Source organism: Boleophthalmus pectinirostris, unplaced genomic scaffold (genome assembly GCF_026225935.1).
Source record: "Boleophthalmus pectinirostris isolate CB_2022bp ecotype Guang Dong unplaced genomic scaffold, ASM2622593v1 HiC_scaffold_21, whole genome shotgun sequence".
In the NCBI taxonomy this organism is placed as follows: Eukaryota; Metazoa; Chordata; class Actinopteri; order Gobiiformes; family Gobiidae; genus Boleophthalmus; species Boleophthalmus pectinirostris.
Window position 1 is genome coordinate 27,182,467 of NW_026571175.1, and position 16,616 is coordinate 27,199,082.

Sequence of the window (16,616 nt, forward strand, 5' to 3'; positions counted from 1 at the left end):
AGATGTATGATGTTTCAAAACACATTGGAGTAAGTCCTGCGTTACCACATGACATCACAAGGTGGAACAAAGTGTTTTCTATTTGAGAGAAGAACTCAAGCTAATATGCAGGGTGGGTTAAACATGTGTGAAAAAAACAACTCCAGCTATGGTTTTGATGAGGAAACATTATCCACGAGATAAAAAATAGCATAACACATTAAAATATTTTGAAGTGACACACAAAACTATGTAAATTTATGTGAACATTATGCATTACAAACCTATTATGAAAATGATGAGTGCTTGTCTCAAAATGGCCAATAATACTTTCACAATATTTAACAAGACAATAAGGCAATGCAGATTACAGTTTGGTGAGTAAATAGGAAGAGATGTATAGTATCATAGAGCTATTTTGCTAATATTTCTGTTTAAACTTTTCAATGAATATAAAGCACTATAAAGCTGAAGCCTCTTGCATACAGTTAGTGCTACAGGCATTAGTAAATGGAGCTTGAACCTTCCACACTTAAGATGCACTTAGGTTAGTCAGCAAGGCAGTGGATACAGACAGTAATGAGACATCAGTGTACAGACAGAGACAAGACAACTGGATTTAACAGTGAAAAAACACACAAAAAAATAATAAAAATGCACAAAAGTGAGAACAACTGGTGCAGAAACAAATACAAAGGTTTTAAAAGAACACACAACTATTAGGGCTGCACAATAAATATTGCAAAACTAATGATATTATGAAATTGAGTAATGCAATATCCACTTTCAAATTAAAATTTTCGACATAGCACTTTTTTTCTTTTTTAGCGTTAAATGGCCTAAACCTGACTATTTCTTTAAATTCCTTTCAGTAAATTATAAAAACACTTATCTGAGAATTTAAAAATAAGACTGAAGTGAATTTTATTAGGCATTTTGTTGGATGAGAACCAAGAGAAAGCAACTGAGTGGGACAGACAATTTTATCCAATCAGCGACGTTGTTAGATAAAAACTACATGGAAACAACTTTCTATGACGGCTGGAACGAAGTCTATCCATTCTAAAACACGTTTTTCTGTCATGGTTCAAAATTGACACTTTAATTGTACATTTAACTGTATTGTTTTGAATTTACTGACTCTACAGTTTCAAAATGTATACTGCAATCTCACAATAACACTTTTTTTTTTCAATACTGTGCAGCCCTAACCACTAATATTTCACAACTGATCTAAACGTGAAAGGATTATGGTTTCGTAAAAGGACAATGTAGTATTCCTCCTACAAATGAGTGAGTGAACGATTAAAGAAGATATATGTGATTGAAACCTGAGAAACCTCACAGCTACATATGTTTAAGACAAGTATTGTAGAGGAATCATTAACACAGTCGAAAGGAGAATTTGAGAGCAGATGAGACAGTGGGATAGTGGAAGTGGTTATCGTCTTTAACCAGTGCGAGATGCCACCTACGAAACGAGAAAGAGGAATTAGTTAGTAAAAATTATAACATTAAATAATAACATTTACAAATTAAAATAAAAGACATTAGGAAAATGAACCATAACAAAACCATATTTACAGAGCATGTTTTAATAGTAGAAGCAGGGCAGTACAAAGGGGTCTGTTGTCCCGGGCCCCTAAAACCATTTAGGGGCCCAAAATTTTGACCCTCTTCCTATTTATTTAAATTAGAGGGGGGCCCATTTGAGTCTTCTTGCCCCGGGCCCCCAAATTTCTGTCAATGGGCCTGAATAGTAGTAGTAGAACTTATAATAATGTAGAATTGCATGAAAAAGCCTGTAAGACACATACATAATAAAAAAAACTAAAAAACTAAACAAAAACTAAACAACAAAATACTACAGGGTAATAATAATGGGTGACGTGGGCTTGTGGGCGGAGCATTGTACAGAATCTTACAGCTAACCGTAATGAGGGTTTGAATAGAGCCCGGGAGAGATTGCTAAATAACTCAAACATGCATGGATGACATCTAAAACCTATTCAGGGATGTTTTTAATTAAGGAACGACAATAAAACATGGTAGAAAGCTCAAAATTTTGCATAATAAATGAAAAAAGTCAAGCCATGTTTCTCAAAAGTAATCTTCAAGAGTCACAACACATAAAAATAGCAGTATAATATTGTATAGAATTTTCTTTTTGTCACAGTTTTTTTGTTTTTTTTAAACATTCTTTGTTTTCTAGCAACATTTTAATTTTTTTTTAAGACTCAAACCGCATTAAGCATATTATGAGTAGTACCAACATTTTATACTCACTGTAGAATCTTGTCCTTGCCCTTCCATTTTATCCAGTACAGTTGTTTGATTTACTAAGCGGCCATGCTCCCTTTGCTCTCTGTGCTAAGTTACTCCCCCTTCAGAGCACTATCACAACACAATCAGCGTGCATCCCAGTAATTAAAATACTGCACATTGTATCAGGTTTGTCAAGTTGTTGTGTACAGTTTTGTATCATGTTTTTGTATATTTATGGAGAATTGTCGTGTGGGAGCATGGACGGCGTAGGCTTGTGGGCGGAGCAATGCACAGAATCTTACAGCTAACCATAAAGAGGGTTTGAATAAGGCCCAGGACAGATCACTAAATTACTCACACATGCATGGATGACATTAAATACCCCTTCAGGCATGTTTTTTTGAAGAGGCAACATGTTATGACATTGTAGAGAGCTCAAAATATCGATTTTGCACAACACCCCCTCTTTATTTAACCTGTGAGATGGTGACTCCGGTGAGTTTCTCCACGGCGTCCGGGAGTCGTGTCATGATCTCCAGCACCTCTCCGGACAGTTTGGCTGCGCCCACGTCCCCGTTTCCACTGGACACCATGGTAACTTTATGGGCCTCACACAGGGGCTTACTGATCTCCTCTGCGATCTAAAGTGAGACAAACCAATACATTTATATTTATTAACCTCTGAAAACCTGAAGATGATTTATCTTTTTTAATCTTTTATCTTTATTTTTTTATGTTTTTTCAGGTATTGCCATTCCAAAATATGGGTCGTTTATTTTGCATCTTTGAGCTACATTAGAAAAATAACGCCTTGAATTAAGACTAGACTCGCACGGATCAATCACAAATTTCCAATTGCATTTATCTTTTGTTCGTATTAAAAACAAATTAAAATGTCTTGGAATTTTATTATCATAAACAACACAAAAACATTTAAAACAAAATATAATCACATTTCTTGGCTTGGATTGGCTGTGGACCTGCAGTGATTATAAAGACCAAGGATGATCAGAGCACAACTTTACCTTGGATTAAAATAGTTTCAAGGCAACCAAAGTGCCTTTCAATGCATTATTAATTAATTCACACTCTGTGGTGTTGTTGTTGATGATGTAGCCACAGCTGCCCTGGGGTAGACTGAAGAAAGCAAGGGTGCCAATTTGCACAATCAACCACATTTATACTAGGGAAAATAGGTTTAGTGTCTTGCCTAATGACACAACAACAGTACACATTAAAACCATTGTGGCACCTGGTCTATTCCCAGTGGTCTCCCATCCAAGTTCTAATCAGGACCAACCATGTTTAGCTTTAGAGATCAGACAAGACTGGTCTTTAACAAGTTGATATTGTCCAAGTAGTTTTCTTTGTAGATAGTGATTTGTTTAGTCTACATAAATGTACAAATGGGGTTTGAATAATGTTTTTTTTTAACGTTTTTATTTATTGGCATTTTTGCTTATTTTATTTTACTCATTTTATTGTATTAACGAGGATTGGTGGAGTTAAATAGAGCTTTAATTTATGAATATTCCCTTTATATTTTTTATCTGTACTGTGCTGCACTATGGAAACAGTTTTGTTTATGAAATCTGCTGTATAAATAAAGGATTGGAGTGAATACTGGACTAATTTGGCCTTAAAAATACTGTAGATTCTGTATTTATATTATCAAAAGTATATTTGTCTCACCAGAGGCAGTTTCTCCAGCAGCATGTCCACCATGGCTCCGTCCTTGTACTGTTTAAAGGCTTCCGCTTTCTTCTGCATCTGCTCAGCCTCAGCGCGACCTTTAGCCTCTACAGCAAATGCCTCTGCCTCCCCTTTAATCTGAAGAAAAACAAATTCACTCTTCAGCAAAATCCTTCATCTGTGCAGCAGGAAAGTATCAAGACTAGTCAACATAAAGAGCTGAAATTTGGGTTTATTTAAAAAAGATACTAAAAATATGTTTTTAGTTAAAGGTACACTATGTAACGTGGAGAGTACACTACTTGCTTGTCTCCATGGATGTTATTTCTTTGCTTGGAATGTTCCACAGTAGGGCATTAAACAGATCTGCTTTGCATTTGTTCAATTACAACTCAAAAATATCCTTAAAAACCATGTGTAGGCTTGCTTCACCATAGATCTGACCGTTAAATTGGCTTGATTGTGATCACAAAATTTATTTCCATACGATAATACTACACCATATAATACTATAATTCAGATAAAACAGTAATATCTCCATGGAGACAAGCAGGTGGTGGACCCTTCATCAGAAAGTGTACCTTTACGATTAGATTTGACCTAAGACTCACCCTGATTGACTCAGCTTCAGCCTCAGCTTCCATGATCAACTTCAGACTGGACAGATACAGAGAAAAAAACTAAAAATCAGACAATATAAAACATGTCAATCAAACTCCAAATATCATGTACAAAAGATGTGCAGTGTGGTTTTTAATACCATATAAAGAGATATAAATGTAAAGAGTAGAGCTGAATGATTTGGGAAAAATATTTAATTGCAATTTTTCAGCATAGTATAAAACTAAATTATGATATAACATGTAAACCTTCAGTAAAAGTCACATGTTATGATTGGAATGGCTTTTTAGCAACGATTCTGAACGTTGTGTGTATTGCTTTTTGTTTTCAGAAAATACAGGAACAAAGTAGGTACAGAGCAGTGGGGGTTATACGGAGGGTAGGTGAAAACTGGAATTTTTAGAGCTATGGTGCCTCAAATGTTGGACAATATAGATCAGTCAAACACTGACAAAATACAACTTTGAGTGAGTTAAGAATGATGCAAAACTATTATAATATGTCAAAAATGTCTTGTTAATATTAATATTACATTGTGGGTTGAGGACTGGACAGAATCGTACTGCTAAGAAGGGTTTGAAAAGTGCCTGGGAGAGCTTGCTAAATTACTCAAACATGCATGGATGACATCTAAAATCTCTTCAGGCATGTTTTTGATGAGGAAACAGCGTTATAACATGGTAGAAAGCTCCAAACAGTCAAGTTACCATAATAGTCCACCCTCTCTTTAATAAAAAGTTTGTCTAATGTTCTGTTCTTCTAAACAATTAAGCCCAAACTCCTCTCACCGCTGTGCTTCGGCCAGTTTTTCCAGACGGTATCTTTCGGCCTCTGCAGGTTTCATCACTTTGGCCTCCAGCTCTTTCTCTTTCCTTGTGATTTCCTGCTCCTGGAGAGTGATCTGCTGACTCCTCTCCACCACCTGCACCTGCATCTTCTCCTCCTCTATGCGCTGCTTCGTCTTTGCCACCTGAGGAAAAAAGAATGTGATTAAATAGGTTATGTCAAGATTATTACAGATTATTCACACAACAGCTGACATTTAAGATTAAGAGTTGTTTAGATAAGTAAAAACTTTATTGATCTCATGGTGGAGAAAATGAACATGAGTGCACTTCTAGATCCAGTGACTCTATTTCCACTTGACTTTACAGTGAATATTCATAATATGGAACTTGACCCCAAATTGGCCCCTATAACTCAACAGAAAAAATAAAAAATAAATAGTGCAGGTATATCGTGAAAGCCTGAATGCAATACAAATCAAAATCTGTTCTGTCAGGAAAACTTGAAAAGTGGAAAAAGTGACCAAGGAAAACATTACAACTTTCATCTTGGAAAATAATACTATGTGATAATATAACATGTATTTGCACACAATGAAACACTTTATCCAAATTATAGAAAACATTTTAATAATAAAAAATCTACACCTTTCCTCCAACTAAAAAAAATGAACTTGTAGGGAAAGAGAATGTATATATGCAAGTATAGTTACCTGACTCACCCTCCACCCCCTTTTAATTTATTTTATTATCATTTGTCTATTTTCTGTTTGTTTAGTTTTTTTTCTTTTTTTATATTTATTTTATTTTATTTATTTTTATATTTTTTTACCTTTCTTTATTGTATATATTGACTCTATTTATTATTTAATTATTTGTCTATTAAGTGTTATCAATACAGCTTATTACAAACTACTATGCTGGAAAAACTAAAATAAAAGGATTTCTAAAAAATAAAAAAAATAAAAAAAAGAAGAAGAAATCTACACCTTTCCAACATTATTTTACCTGCAGTTGGTACGCCATCTCCGACTCTGCCTTTTTAGTGTTGACTTCGATATCGTAGGCGGCCTTCTTGAGCTCGTAGTCCCTCTGAGCTTTGGCCATTTCAATCTCATTTTTATACTGAGCTGAGATCTTGGCTTGCATGGCATGAGCTTCCTAAAATGTTAGAGAATTTAATTTAATTTATATGAAACAATATACACGCAATAGGTCATATTATATCAATTCTGCCTTTGTCTCACCCTGATCACAGCATCCCTCTTGTTTTGAGCCTCTCCAATTCGAGCGTCTTTCTGGACCTGAGCTGTGCGTCCTTTACCAAGAGAGTGCAGATAATCCTGTACAGAACAAGGACAAATGAAAAACAAAGACAATTTATATTAAAATCATCTCTAAATAATAAGATTTGCCATAAAAAGCACATCTAGTTGTACCTGGTCATCGTGTACGTCTTTGAGCGTGTAGCTGACGACGCTGATGCCCATGTTCACCAGATCCGAGGAGGCAACTTTGAAAACCTGCTCAGAGAACTTCTTACGGTCTTTGTAGATCTCCTGTAAATCATGAACGCCTTTACTATCAACTACTACTTTTTCATTGAATAATACTGTAGTTCCTTGTCAAACCCTGATCTCGTCTGATCTCAGAAACTAAACAGGGTCTGTAGTAATAACAGTAGTAGTAGTAGTAGTAGTAGTAGTAGAAGTAGCAGTAGTAGTAGTTGTAGTAGTAACAGTAATAGTAGTAATAGTATTAGTAGTTGTAGTAGTAGCAGTCGCAGTCATAGTTGCAGCAGTAGTAGTAATAGTAGTAGTAGTAGTAGTAGTAGCAGTCGCAGTCATAGTTGCAGCAGTAGTAGTAATAATAGTACTAATACTAGTACTAGCAGTAATAGTAGCAGTAAGAGTAATAGTAGTATTAGTAGCAGTAGTAGTAATAGTAGTAATAGTAGTAGTAGTAGTAGTAGTTAGTAAAACTAGTCGTAGTGGTAGTAGTAATAGTGGCAGGAGCAGACATAGTTGAAGTAGCAATAGCAGCAGCAGTAGTAGTAGTAATAGTAGTAGCAGTAGTAGTAGTAACAGTAGCAGTAGTAATTGTTGTAGTAGTAGTAGTAATAGTAGTAGTAGTAACAGTAGTAGCAGTAGTAATAGTAGTAGTAGTAATAGTAGTAGTAACAGTAGTAGTAGCAGTAGTAGTAGTAGTAATAGCAGTAGTAGCAGAAGTAATAATAACGGTAGTAGTAAGCAGAAGTAATAATAGCAGTAGTAATAGTAGAAGTAATAATAGCAGTAGTAGTAGTAGTAGAGTAATAATAGCAGTAGCAGTAGTAGTAGTAATAGCAGTAGTAGCAGAAGTAATAATAATGGTAGTAGTAGTAGAAGTAATAATAGCAGTAGTAATAGTAGAAATAATAACAGCAGTAGTAGTAGTAGCCCTAATAACAGCAGTAGTAGTAGTAGCCCTAATAGTAGTAGTAATAGCAGTAGTAGTCTGACCTCCACAGTGAGATGGGCGATGATGGCGCGCTGATGCCCCTCAAGCGTTTCCAGGGCGATGTGAGCGATCTCTGGCTCAGACTTCCCCATGAACATCTGACAGGCCGCAGCCAACATCTCCTTATTCTGACCCTGGATCTTCATCTGCAAAGACAGGAAAGAGAAACACGAATCTATGGCGAGAAAGATGAAAAAGTTACGTGAAAAGTACTGTAAACTCAACGTAATGTTCTTTCAAGTCACTAATATAAATTGTAGTTTGGACAATGACAACATTCATTTGTGGGACATGGAATCACACCGGCAACCTGTGGGTCATTGGATCTGACCAGTGATGTTTTATTTTGACAGTGGGATTTGAACTGCCAACCTTCAGATCAGTGGACAAACACCAGCTGAGCTACTGTCTCCCCCTAACATTATTTTGAAATACATACAGGACATAATACAGTTTGCAAACATGTCCCTGTTTCTCTCTTTATTATCTCTCTCTTTCTTCTTTCTCTTCTTTCTTTATTTTTTTCTCTTTTGTCTCTCTCTTTCTTCTTTCTCTTCTTTCTTTATTTTTTTCTCTTTTGTCTCTCTCTTTCTTTCTCTTCTTTATTTTTTTCTCTTTTGTCTCTCTCTTGTTCTTTTGCTTTCTTTCTCTCAAAGGTCATTCCTGTTGCAGCTATAATGTTATGTCTCAATGTACCTCTATGACCTTGGTTTTATGTCACTGTTCTGTACCACTGTTTTTGCTTAATTAAAGGTGCACTGTGTAACTTTTTGGTCTGGTTATGGGTCTGTCACTTGCTTATTTCTATGTACATGTCATTGCTCTGCCTGGAATGTTCCACAGTATGACATTAAACAGGTCTATTTTGCATTTATTAAATTACAGTTGGTGTTATAGCTCAAAAACACTTAGAAAAATAGGCATTCTGACTGTCAGCGGAGACTTGTAACTGGGTCTGGTTTGGTCTCCATGAAGTTACAACCATTTAATATCATTCTGTGAAACGTTCCAGACAAAGCAATAACATCACCATGGAGAAAAGCATTTGATGGACCCTTCCCCAGAAAAGTTACACAATTCACCTTTAACCAAAAAAAAGAAAACAAGGAAAAAAAAAAAAAACGAAGAAAACATGTCCCCGTTTGCCCATCCTTCACTGACCTGTGCGATGCCAGTCACAGAGATAGGGACTCCATGTCGAGTGTAGACCTTATCACTTTTCACATTCAGAGTCAGAGTGTTCAGAGAAATCCTAAAGAGACACAAGACACAGGAACAGACTATTATTGATTTGGATAAATGCATTAAGGGAAGGCAGCAGGCAATGTTCACGGTGAGATGAGAATGGATTTGGAGACTAAAGAAAACCATTTTACAAAAGATTAACTAAAAATAACAAAGAATACATTTTTACATTACATTTTACATTTTATTATGACAGGCCTACAGTGAACTGAATCCTTATTAATATATAGCATCAATCAAAATGTAATTAGCAAATTTTACGCATCACAATTGGACTCTTGTGACCTTTAAGCCATGCTGTTACCTCCTCAAACACAGACCTAGGGTTGTGTTTTGTTTCATTCACACATGTTTGAGTAACACTTTATTATTAGTTTGTCATGTAGTGGTAGTTTTCAAGTTAACAGCTACTTTTTACCTTTCGTTTAGTAGAAATGAGCAATTCCAGGGCTAAAATCACCCAAATGATTCTAGTGAAGGTGTATTGAGTTCAAAAGCAGTGAAGCGCTTCATGTATTACCACATCAGAAAGAAGAGAGCGTTCTACGTTTCAGAGAAGGGCTCAACTAAACACAACTCCAAGTATGTTTTTGAACAAAATTATAATACAGATCATAAAATAGTGTAATATGGGCCCTTGAACAAATGGTGGAGCCCCGGTTGATGCAGAAAACTCGGCAGCATCTCACAGTTACATACAGATCCAATAAACTCAAGATAATCTCATAATGTCCTTAAATCACCTCTGGATCTGCTGGATGCACGGGAACACAAAAACTCTTCCTCCAGCGATCATCAGAGGAGGAGAACGACAGAAACCTGCAAAAAGAAACACACAAAATTATATAGGTTTATGTATCATATCTTGTTACATTAAAGCTTTAAAACTGAGCTAGTAGTTTAAGGGTGCACTGTGTAACTTTTTGATGTCACCTGTTTGTCTACATGGAGTCGTTATCGCTCGGCCTTGAATGGCATTACTCCGGTCTATCTCCATGGAGACAAGCGGGTGACATCATGGCTGTTTCTATGACATTTTTCTGCAATAAAAACACTGATAATTTGATAAATGCCAGATAGAGATTTTTAAGTCATACTGTGGAATATTAAAGACAATGCACACAGAAAAAAATACATAAGCATAAAAGTTACATAGTGAATCTATAATTAGGGCTGCAGCTCGTGTCAGAATACTAAAACTTCAAACTCGATTTTGATAGACTTTATACTCAAATTTACACAATACAATGTCATTTTCTTTATTTTATATTAGTGTGTGACTTTATATCTATCTAGGTTCCATAGTGGTCCATGAGCGTATACTAGTCTATGTGGTCTTATACTTGTTCTGACACAGCTCAAGATCATACTAAAGTTATTCAGGAAAGGTTCATTTCCGTCCTGTGAATGTGATTTTTTTTTTTTTGTATTTACTAGTTTTAGTCTCAATTAGAATCAGATTTTTATATTTTTGACAACTCGAGCTGCAACTAACAGTTATTTTAGCAGGATTATTTCTATTTTCTATTATTTAATATAAGTCTTTTAATATTTTTGTTGTGTGTTTTAGGATTTGTATAGTCCCTGACAGCAATTATGATGATCAAAATACTAATTACATAATTAAGAGTAGGCTATTTTTATTGTCAACTACGATAAGTCAATTAATTGATTTAGCTGATGAATTGAGTATTTTATTTTAAATACAGTTATTGTTGTTATTATGTGGAAAGTGTATTAAAGATTACGTTACAGTGGATTTATTTTTAAACAAGTTTCATTTAGGTTATATATTATAAAGCAGCATATTACCTGACACCACCATCGCCTCATTGGGACCACAGGTGTAAAACATCTTCCTGGCTGAAAATAATAAGAAAATGAAAACAACATGTTAATTATGGAGTAAAAACTGGATATCTTTGGCGCCCCGTTTCTGGCAACAACATGGACCACTTTAATTACCACAGGGAGGGGCAGATGATACAGGCAGCAGCAATGGCTCAAATCTAATTTAATAAAAACGAAGCAGCGATGGAGAGATGCAGAATGCGTCCATAAGGATACAAGGAAAGCAATGTAGTTTATACAAGCAAAACAAACGCTAACAGAGAATCATCATTTGCTTGTTGCTAGTAGGTTGTCATCCATATTCAAGCTATTTTAATACACGATGGACATTAGGCAGTTTATTGTCTAATAAAGCCACAACATGTTCAAATACTCACCGCCGCCGATGGAGAAAAGACAAAGATGAGAAAAAGCTGGAATTTCTTGGAGTAATTTTGGTATTTTGGGGGGAATGTGGGTTTTCAGTCCAATGTTACCCCAGATGATGACCACCGTCTGACGCTCACAGTAAATACACAGCGCATCATCTGCGCATGCCCAGTGTCACCCATCACAGAGCAGCGACATCTCATGGACAAACAAAGAAGTGCATTTTAAAATTCATTTATTTATTTTTTGGCATTTTGTTTTTTTTATTTTTGAACGTCACCAAGGGGCTATTTATACATGGTGTAAGTTATTTGTAATATAGATGTAGTTCTTTTTTTTTATTAGTGATGCTGAAGACAGAAAAACAAAGCAACAGAACAGAACAGAATCAATAATAAGCACTACAATACAACACAACATAAAATATAACACAATGTAAATTACAAGTAAAGTATTGTTGGACTGACACATGCTTGGAGGGTTGTGTATGTGTGAGTTTGATACCTTGTACTTGGCAATGAGTTTATGAAAGAAAGTCTGGAGGAAAGAACTTTAATTAGTTTTTAAACGCGTTATAGGTTCTCTCACCATCATTTTACTCAGTGTTGTATTTTGATTGATTGATTCATGCATGCGAGTAGTCTTAAATGCAGAAAATTCCTCTTTTCACTTATCCTCTATCTCTGTCCACATCTGTACTTATAGTGGCAATTATTAGAACAAAAAAACTGAGTGAGCGATAGAGGGTTTTAAAAGTTTTGCAATTTTAAACTGGGAGTCAAAAGTTCCATTTCAATAATAACGCTATTCAGTTCAATATTATACAAGTTAAAATAGACAAAAAGTAAAATAATGAAATGAGGATGAGTACCTGAAAAAGAAGTAAAGTTTCTTTAAAGGTAAATTGTGTAACTTTTCTGGTAGAGGGTTCATCAAACACATGGAGATATTATTGCTTTGTCTGGAATGTTTCACAGTATAGCATTAGGCAAGGCAAGGCAAGGCAAGTTTATTTGTATAGCACAATTCGTACACAAAGTAATTCAAAGTGCTTTACAGAATAAGAAATACATTAAAATCATAATAAAAACAAATCAAAACATAAATAATCATGAAGATTAAAATTAAAAAAGAGAGACATAAATTGGAGAGAAGAGTGCGGAATGAAAACCTTTCAGTTGTATGCACAGTTAAACAGAAATGTTTTGAGCCTGGATTTAAACAGCATCACAGAAGAGGCCTGTCTCACATGTTCAGACTGTTCCAGGTTTTAGCTGCATGAACCTGAAACGCTGACTCCCCTTGTTTAGTCGTGACTCTGGGCACCAGCAGGAGGCCGGTCCCTGAGCTCCTCAGAGTGCGAGATGGTTCATATAACACTAACATGTCACAGATGGACTTTGGTGCTCGGCCATGGAGAGACTTGTACACAAGCAGAGCTGCTTTAAAGTCTATTCTCTGAGGCACAGGAGCCAGTGCAGAGACCTGAGCACAGGACTTATGTGCTCGTACTTCCTAGTTCGAGTAAGGACCTGAGCTGCAGCGTTCTGGATGTTCTGCAGCGTCTCACAGCTCATTTGGAGAGACCAGTGAGCAGAACATTACAGTATCTAACCTACTGGAGACAAATGCATGGATAAGTTTCTCCAAGTCTGATTTAGACAGTAAACCTTTGATTTTTGCTATGTTTTTTAGATGGTAAAAGGCTGCAGATGTTATTGATTTGATGTGACTGTTAAAGTTCAAGTCTGAGTCCATTATTACCCCGAGATTTCTTGCCTGATTTGAAGGTTTTAGAGAGAGAGACCTTAAACCTTTCTATCTTCACAGAGACCAAACCAGACCAAGTTACAGGTCAGATCTGTGGAGAGGCAACCCCACTCACAGTCAGAATGCTTGTTTTTCTAGGTATTTTTGAGCTATTAAACCACTTGTAATTGAATAAATATAAAGTATAGCAGTTAATGCCATACCGTAGAACCTTCCAAGCAGAGCAGGGACATATCCATAGAAACAAGCAGGTGACGGACCCCCGACTAAAAAGTTACATAGTGCACCTGTAAATTGGCTATTAAAGTATCACTGTCACAATCATTGCCAAAGAAGAGTATACATTATAAAAATAAATAAATACATAAATAAATATAAAAATCACCACATCATGTAACATTCTGCTCTGTTCACCCTGTTAAATTCATCACTTCATTTGATATGGGCAAAAATAATATATTCATAATAACACACACTCACCTGAACAAAATGTCTCCATATTTGAAAGAAAAATCTATCTCAACATCGACATTACTCACAAACAGAATAAAATAAAGTCTCCTTTTGTCTCATGCAGCAGCAGAGGTTCAGAGTGTCACAAAACAGAGAGTTACAACAACATAGTAACTGTTTAGTTTCTACTGAAAACTGAAAATCATCCATTAACCAGCAATTGTAAATGTAAGTGGCCATTTTATGTATTTAGTTTATTCTTTCATGTTTTTGTGCTAGTCCTAATTCAAGATAACTTAAATATTTGCAAAATAAGAGAGACATAAAAGGATTTGCTTAAAGTATAGCCGAAGCCCTCTTTAGAATATTCCCCCTAGTGTTTGCCTCTGAGACAGACCTGGAATTTAGGCCAAACTATTGCAAAGGTAAACTGTGAACTGGTGTTTACGCAAGTGACTCATTATCAGACCCATAACTCACCAGCTCCTCTGCTATCTTTGCTCCAGATCTGAGTCTGTCCTCCTCAACAACCCCAGTAATGAAACAAATTAAGATTAATGCAAGTTTATATTTATGTTATAACAACTGAACGCAGCCTTATTTTATTATTAAGATATTTAAAAGTCCCATACTAGACATTTTTAAATCTGTTATAATGTTTTTTCCTCATCAGAAACAGACCTGGAGTTGTGTTTTGTTTCATTCACACGTTTAACACACAAATCCTGCATGTTTAGGCTGAGTTCTTCTCTCAAACTGAAAACGCTCAGTTCCACCTTGTGATGTCAGGTGGTGATACAGGAAGTGCTCCACCGTGTTTTCAAACTCAATACACCTTCACTAGAATCATTTGGATAGTTTCAGCCCCAGAATTACCAATCTGTACTGAACAAAAGCCAAAAAGGAGCTGTTCACTTGAAAATTTCCCCTTCATGTCATCACAAGAGCCTTTTGAGCTTTGTAGACGTAGACAGACTAAAAATAAAGTGTTACTCAAACATGTGTGAATGAAACAAAACACAACTCCAGGTATGTTTTGATGAAGTAACAGCATTTTAACATGTCTTAAAGCTCACAAGAGTCTTTTTTACTTAATGTAGGTCCTTTAATTTCTGTACCACTTTCTGTTTGTTCTGCCATGACGTAGCTCAAAATAAAGACTATTATTGTACAGGTCTTGTGAAGTATTATTGAGGCTACAGCAAGACTGGAGGTACTTCTAATTATAGTAGGTTTATTACAGTCCAACTAGGCCAACTCCTGATCTAAAATACTGATTGCCAAGCTATTAAAGGTGCATTGTGTAACTTTTCTGGTGGAGGCTCAAATGTTTTTCTTTTTTCCGCGGAGATGTTATTAATTTGTCTGGAATGTTTCACAGTATGGCTTTAAACCTATCCAACCTTTAAACCATCTAAGGCTACATTTGTATGATGACAGTCTGAACAGAAGACGCGAAAGTGGCGTCGCTTCTTCACTTTTTATTCCACCTTTAAATGAGCATTTTCAGGAGAAAATCTGCGTTCATATGGTGACGCAAAAGTGTGTGGAATTCATTTGAGTTTGCATGCAAGGTTTCTGTATGTGACGTAAACGTGTACGTGACGTGAGCAGATCTGACCAGAGTTTTGCGTCTTGGGCAGTGTAGACGGAAACACCACAGTGGAGTGTATTCAAGTCTTCCATTCTGGAGGGCGGTTTCAGATTTTTGTGTTTTTAAGCCCCAAAAATGCTGTCACTGTCTAAACCAGGGGTGTCAAACTCAAATTCACAGAGGGCCAAAATTAAAAACTGGGACTAAGTCACTGGCCAAACTAAATATTTACTGAAAATTTTCAACACCATCTGCATGAATCCGTGTATCATTCGTTCATTCGTTTTTCAATATAAAACCAAAAATAAGAAAACGAAAAAACAACAGTTTTCTTCGCTATTTGTCTCCAAAACCAAAATGAAAAAACGGATAATGATTCGTTTTTTCAGCTTTCGATTTTGTGTTTAAATGAAGAATGGAAAAAACGGATAACGGCGGATAACGTTTCCCGTTTACGTGACTTCCGTGACTGCGATGCCGGACTTTTGCAAAACATACGGACTGAATCAGGACGGATCCAGGTCCGAGACCAGACCGAGACCAGAGCAGGACTGAGACCGGGACAGAGCTGCTCTGGTCCTCCGCGCTCAAGAACCGCGGCTGGTTCCGAGGTGGTGCAAAGTATCAAACTGACGCATTCACACCAACGAAAATGAATCGAACTAAGAGCTTTTGGTTCAAATGGACCAGGTCCGGGACCAGACCGGGACCAAAGCGCTACTGAGACTGGGACCAGACCGGGACCAGAGCGGGCCTGAGACCGAGACAAGACCAGGACCAGACCGGGACCAGACCGGAGGCTCAGAGCCCACGGCAGGGCCGGAGCTCGAAGCTGAGGCTCAGACCCCGTGGAGGCTCGGAGTCAAAGCTCGGAGTTCGCCCTGGTCTCGGTCTGGTCTCGGACCTGGATCAGTCCTGATTCAGTCCGTATGCGGTGCAAAAGTTCGGCATCGCAGTCACGGAAGTCACGTACGGGAAACGGTCATTATCCGTTTTTTCCCATTCTTCATTTAAACACAAAATCGAAAACTGAAAAAACAAATCGTTATCCGTTTTTTCATTTTGGTTTTGGAGACAAATAACGAAGAAAACTGTTGTTTTTTCATTTTCTTATTTTTGGTTTTATATTGAAAAACGAATGAACGAATGATACACGGATTTGCATGTTTTCTCTTCTTTCCAGATATGTAATGTTAGATTTTTTCTATTTAAAAAAATGTTTAATAATAGTTTTGCTTAAACACTGAACCCAGAACATGCATAATATAAAATACAAACAAAATTTTAAGTAAATAATGTCTCTAGTCTATCTGTAGCCAGCGGGCCGGCTCCATTAACTATTTGATATGATCTCACGGGCCTAAAATAATTATATCACGGGCTAAATTTAGCCCCCGGGCCTGAGTTTGACTTGTCTGGTCTAAACAAAAGGCACTTTTGATAAATATGATTTTGCCCTTATTTTATTTTACTGGTTTTATTATTTTAAGATA

At 36.4% G+C, this 16,616-nt stretch overlaps 1 protein-coding gene across 1 annotated transcript; it reads right to left on the bottom strand.

Moving 5' to 3' along the window:
• Positions 1-815: 815 nt before the first annotated feature.
• Positions 816-11,421, bottom strand: flot1a (flotillin 1a). The gene is made up of 13 exons (XM_055157404.1): positions 11,315-11,421; positions 10,899-10,949; positions 9,830-9,905; positions 9,003-9,093; positions 7,844-7,987; positions 6,782-6,901; positions 6,590-6,685; positions 6,351-6,503; positions 5,346-5,527; positions 4,548-4,593; positions 3,937-4,074; positions 2,721-2,885; positions 816-1,450 (listed from the first exon to the last, which is right to left on the bottom strand). Exons 2-13 carry the CDS (start codon positions 10,939-10,941, stop codon positions 1,430-1,432), a joined length of 1,275 nt encoding a protein of 424 aa, XP_055013379.1. The 5' UTR covers positions 10,942-10,949; positions 11,315-11,421; the 3' UTR covers positions 816-1,429.
• Between the last annotated feature and the right edge of the window lie 5,195 nt (positions 11,422-16,616).

Coding starts and splice junctions, on each gene's coding strand:
- flot1a (XM_055157404.1), bottom strand. CDS start 10,941: ATGTTTTACACCTGTGGTCCCAATGAGGCGATGGTGGTGTCAG. Junction 6,686..6,781: donor AAGACGTACACGATGACCAG/GTACAACTAGAT, acceptor TGTTCTGTACAG/GATTATCTGCACTCTCTTGG. Junction 6,504..6,589: donor AGAGGGATGCTGTGATCAGG/GTGAGACAAAGG, acceptor CTAACATTTTAG/GAAGCTCATGCCATGCAAGC.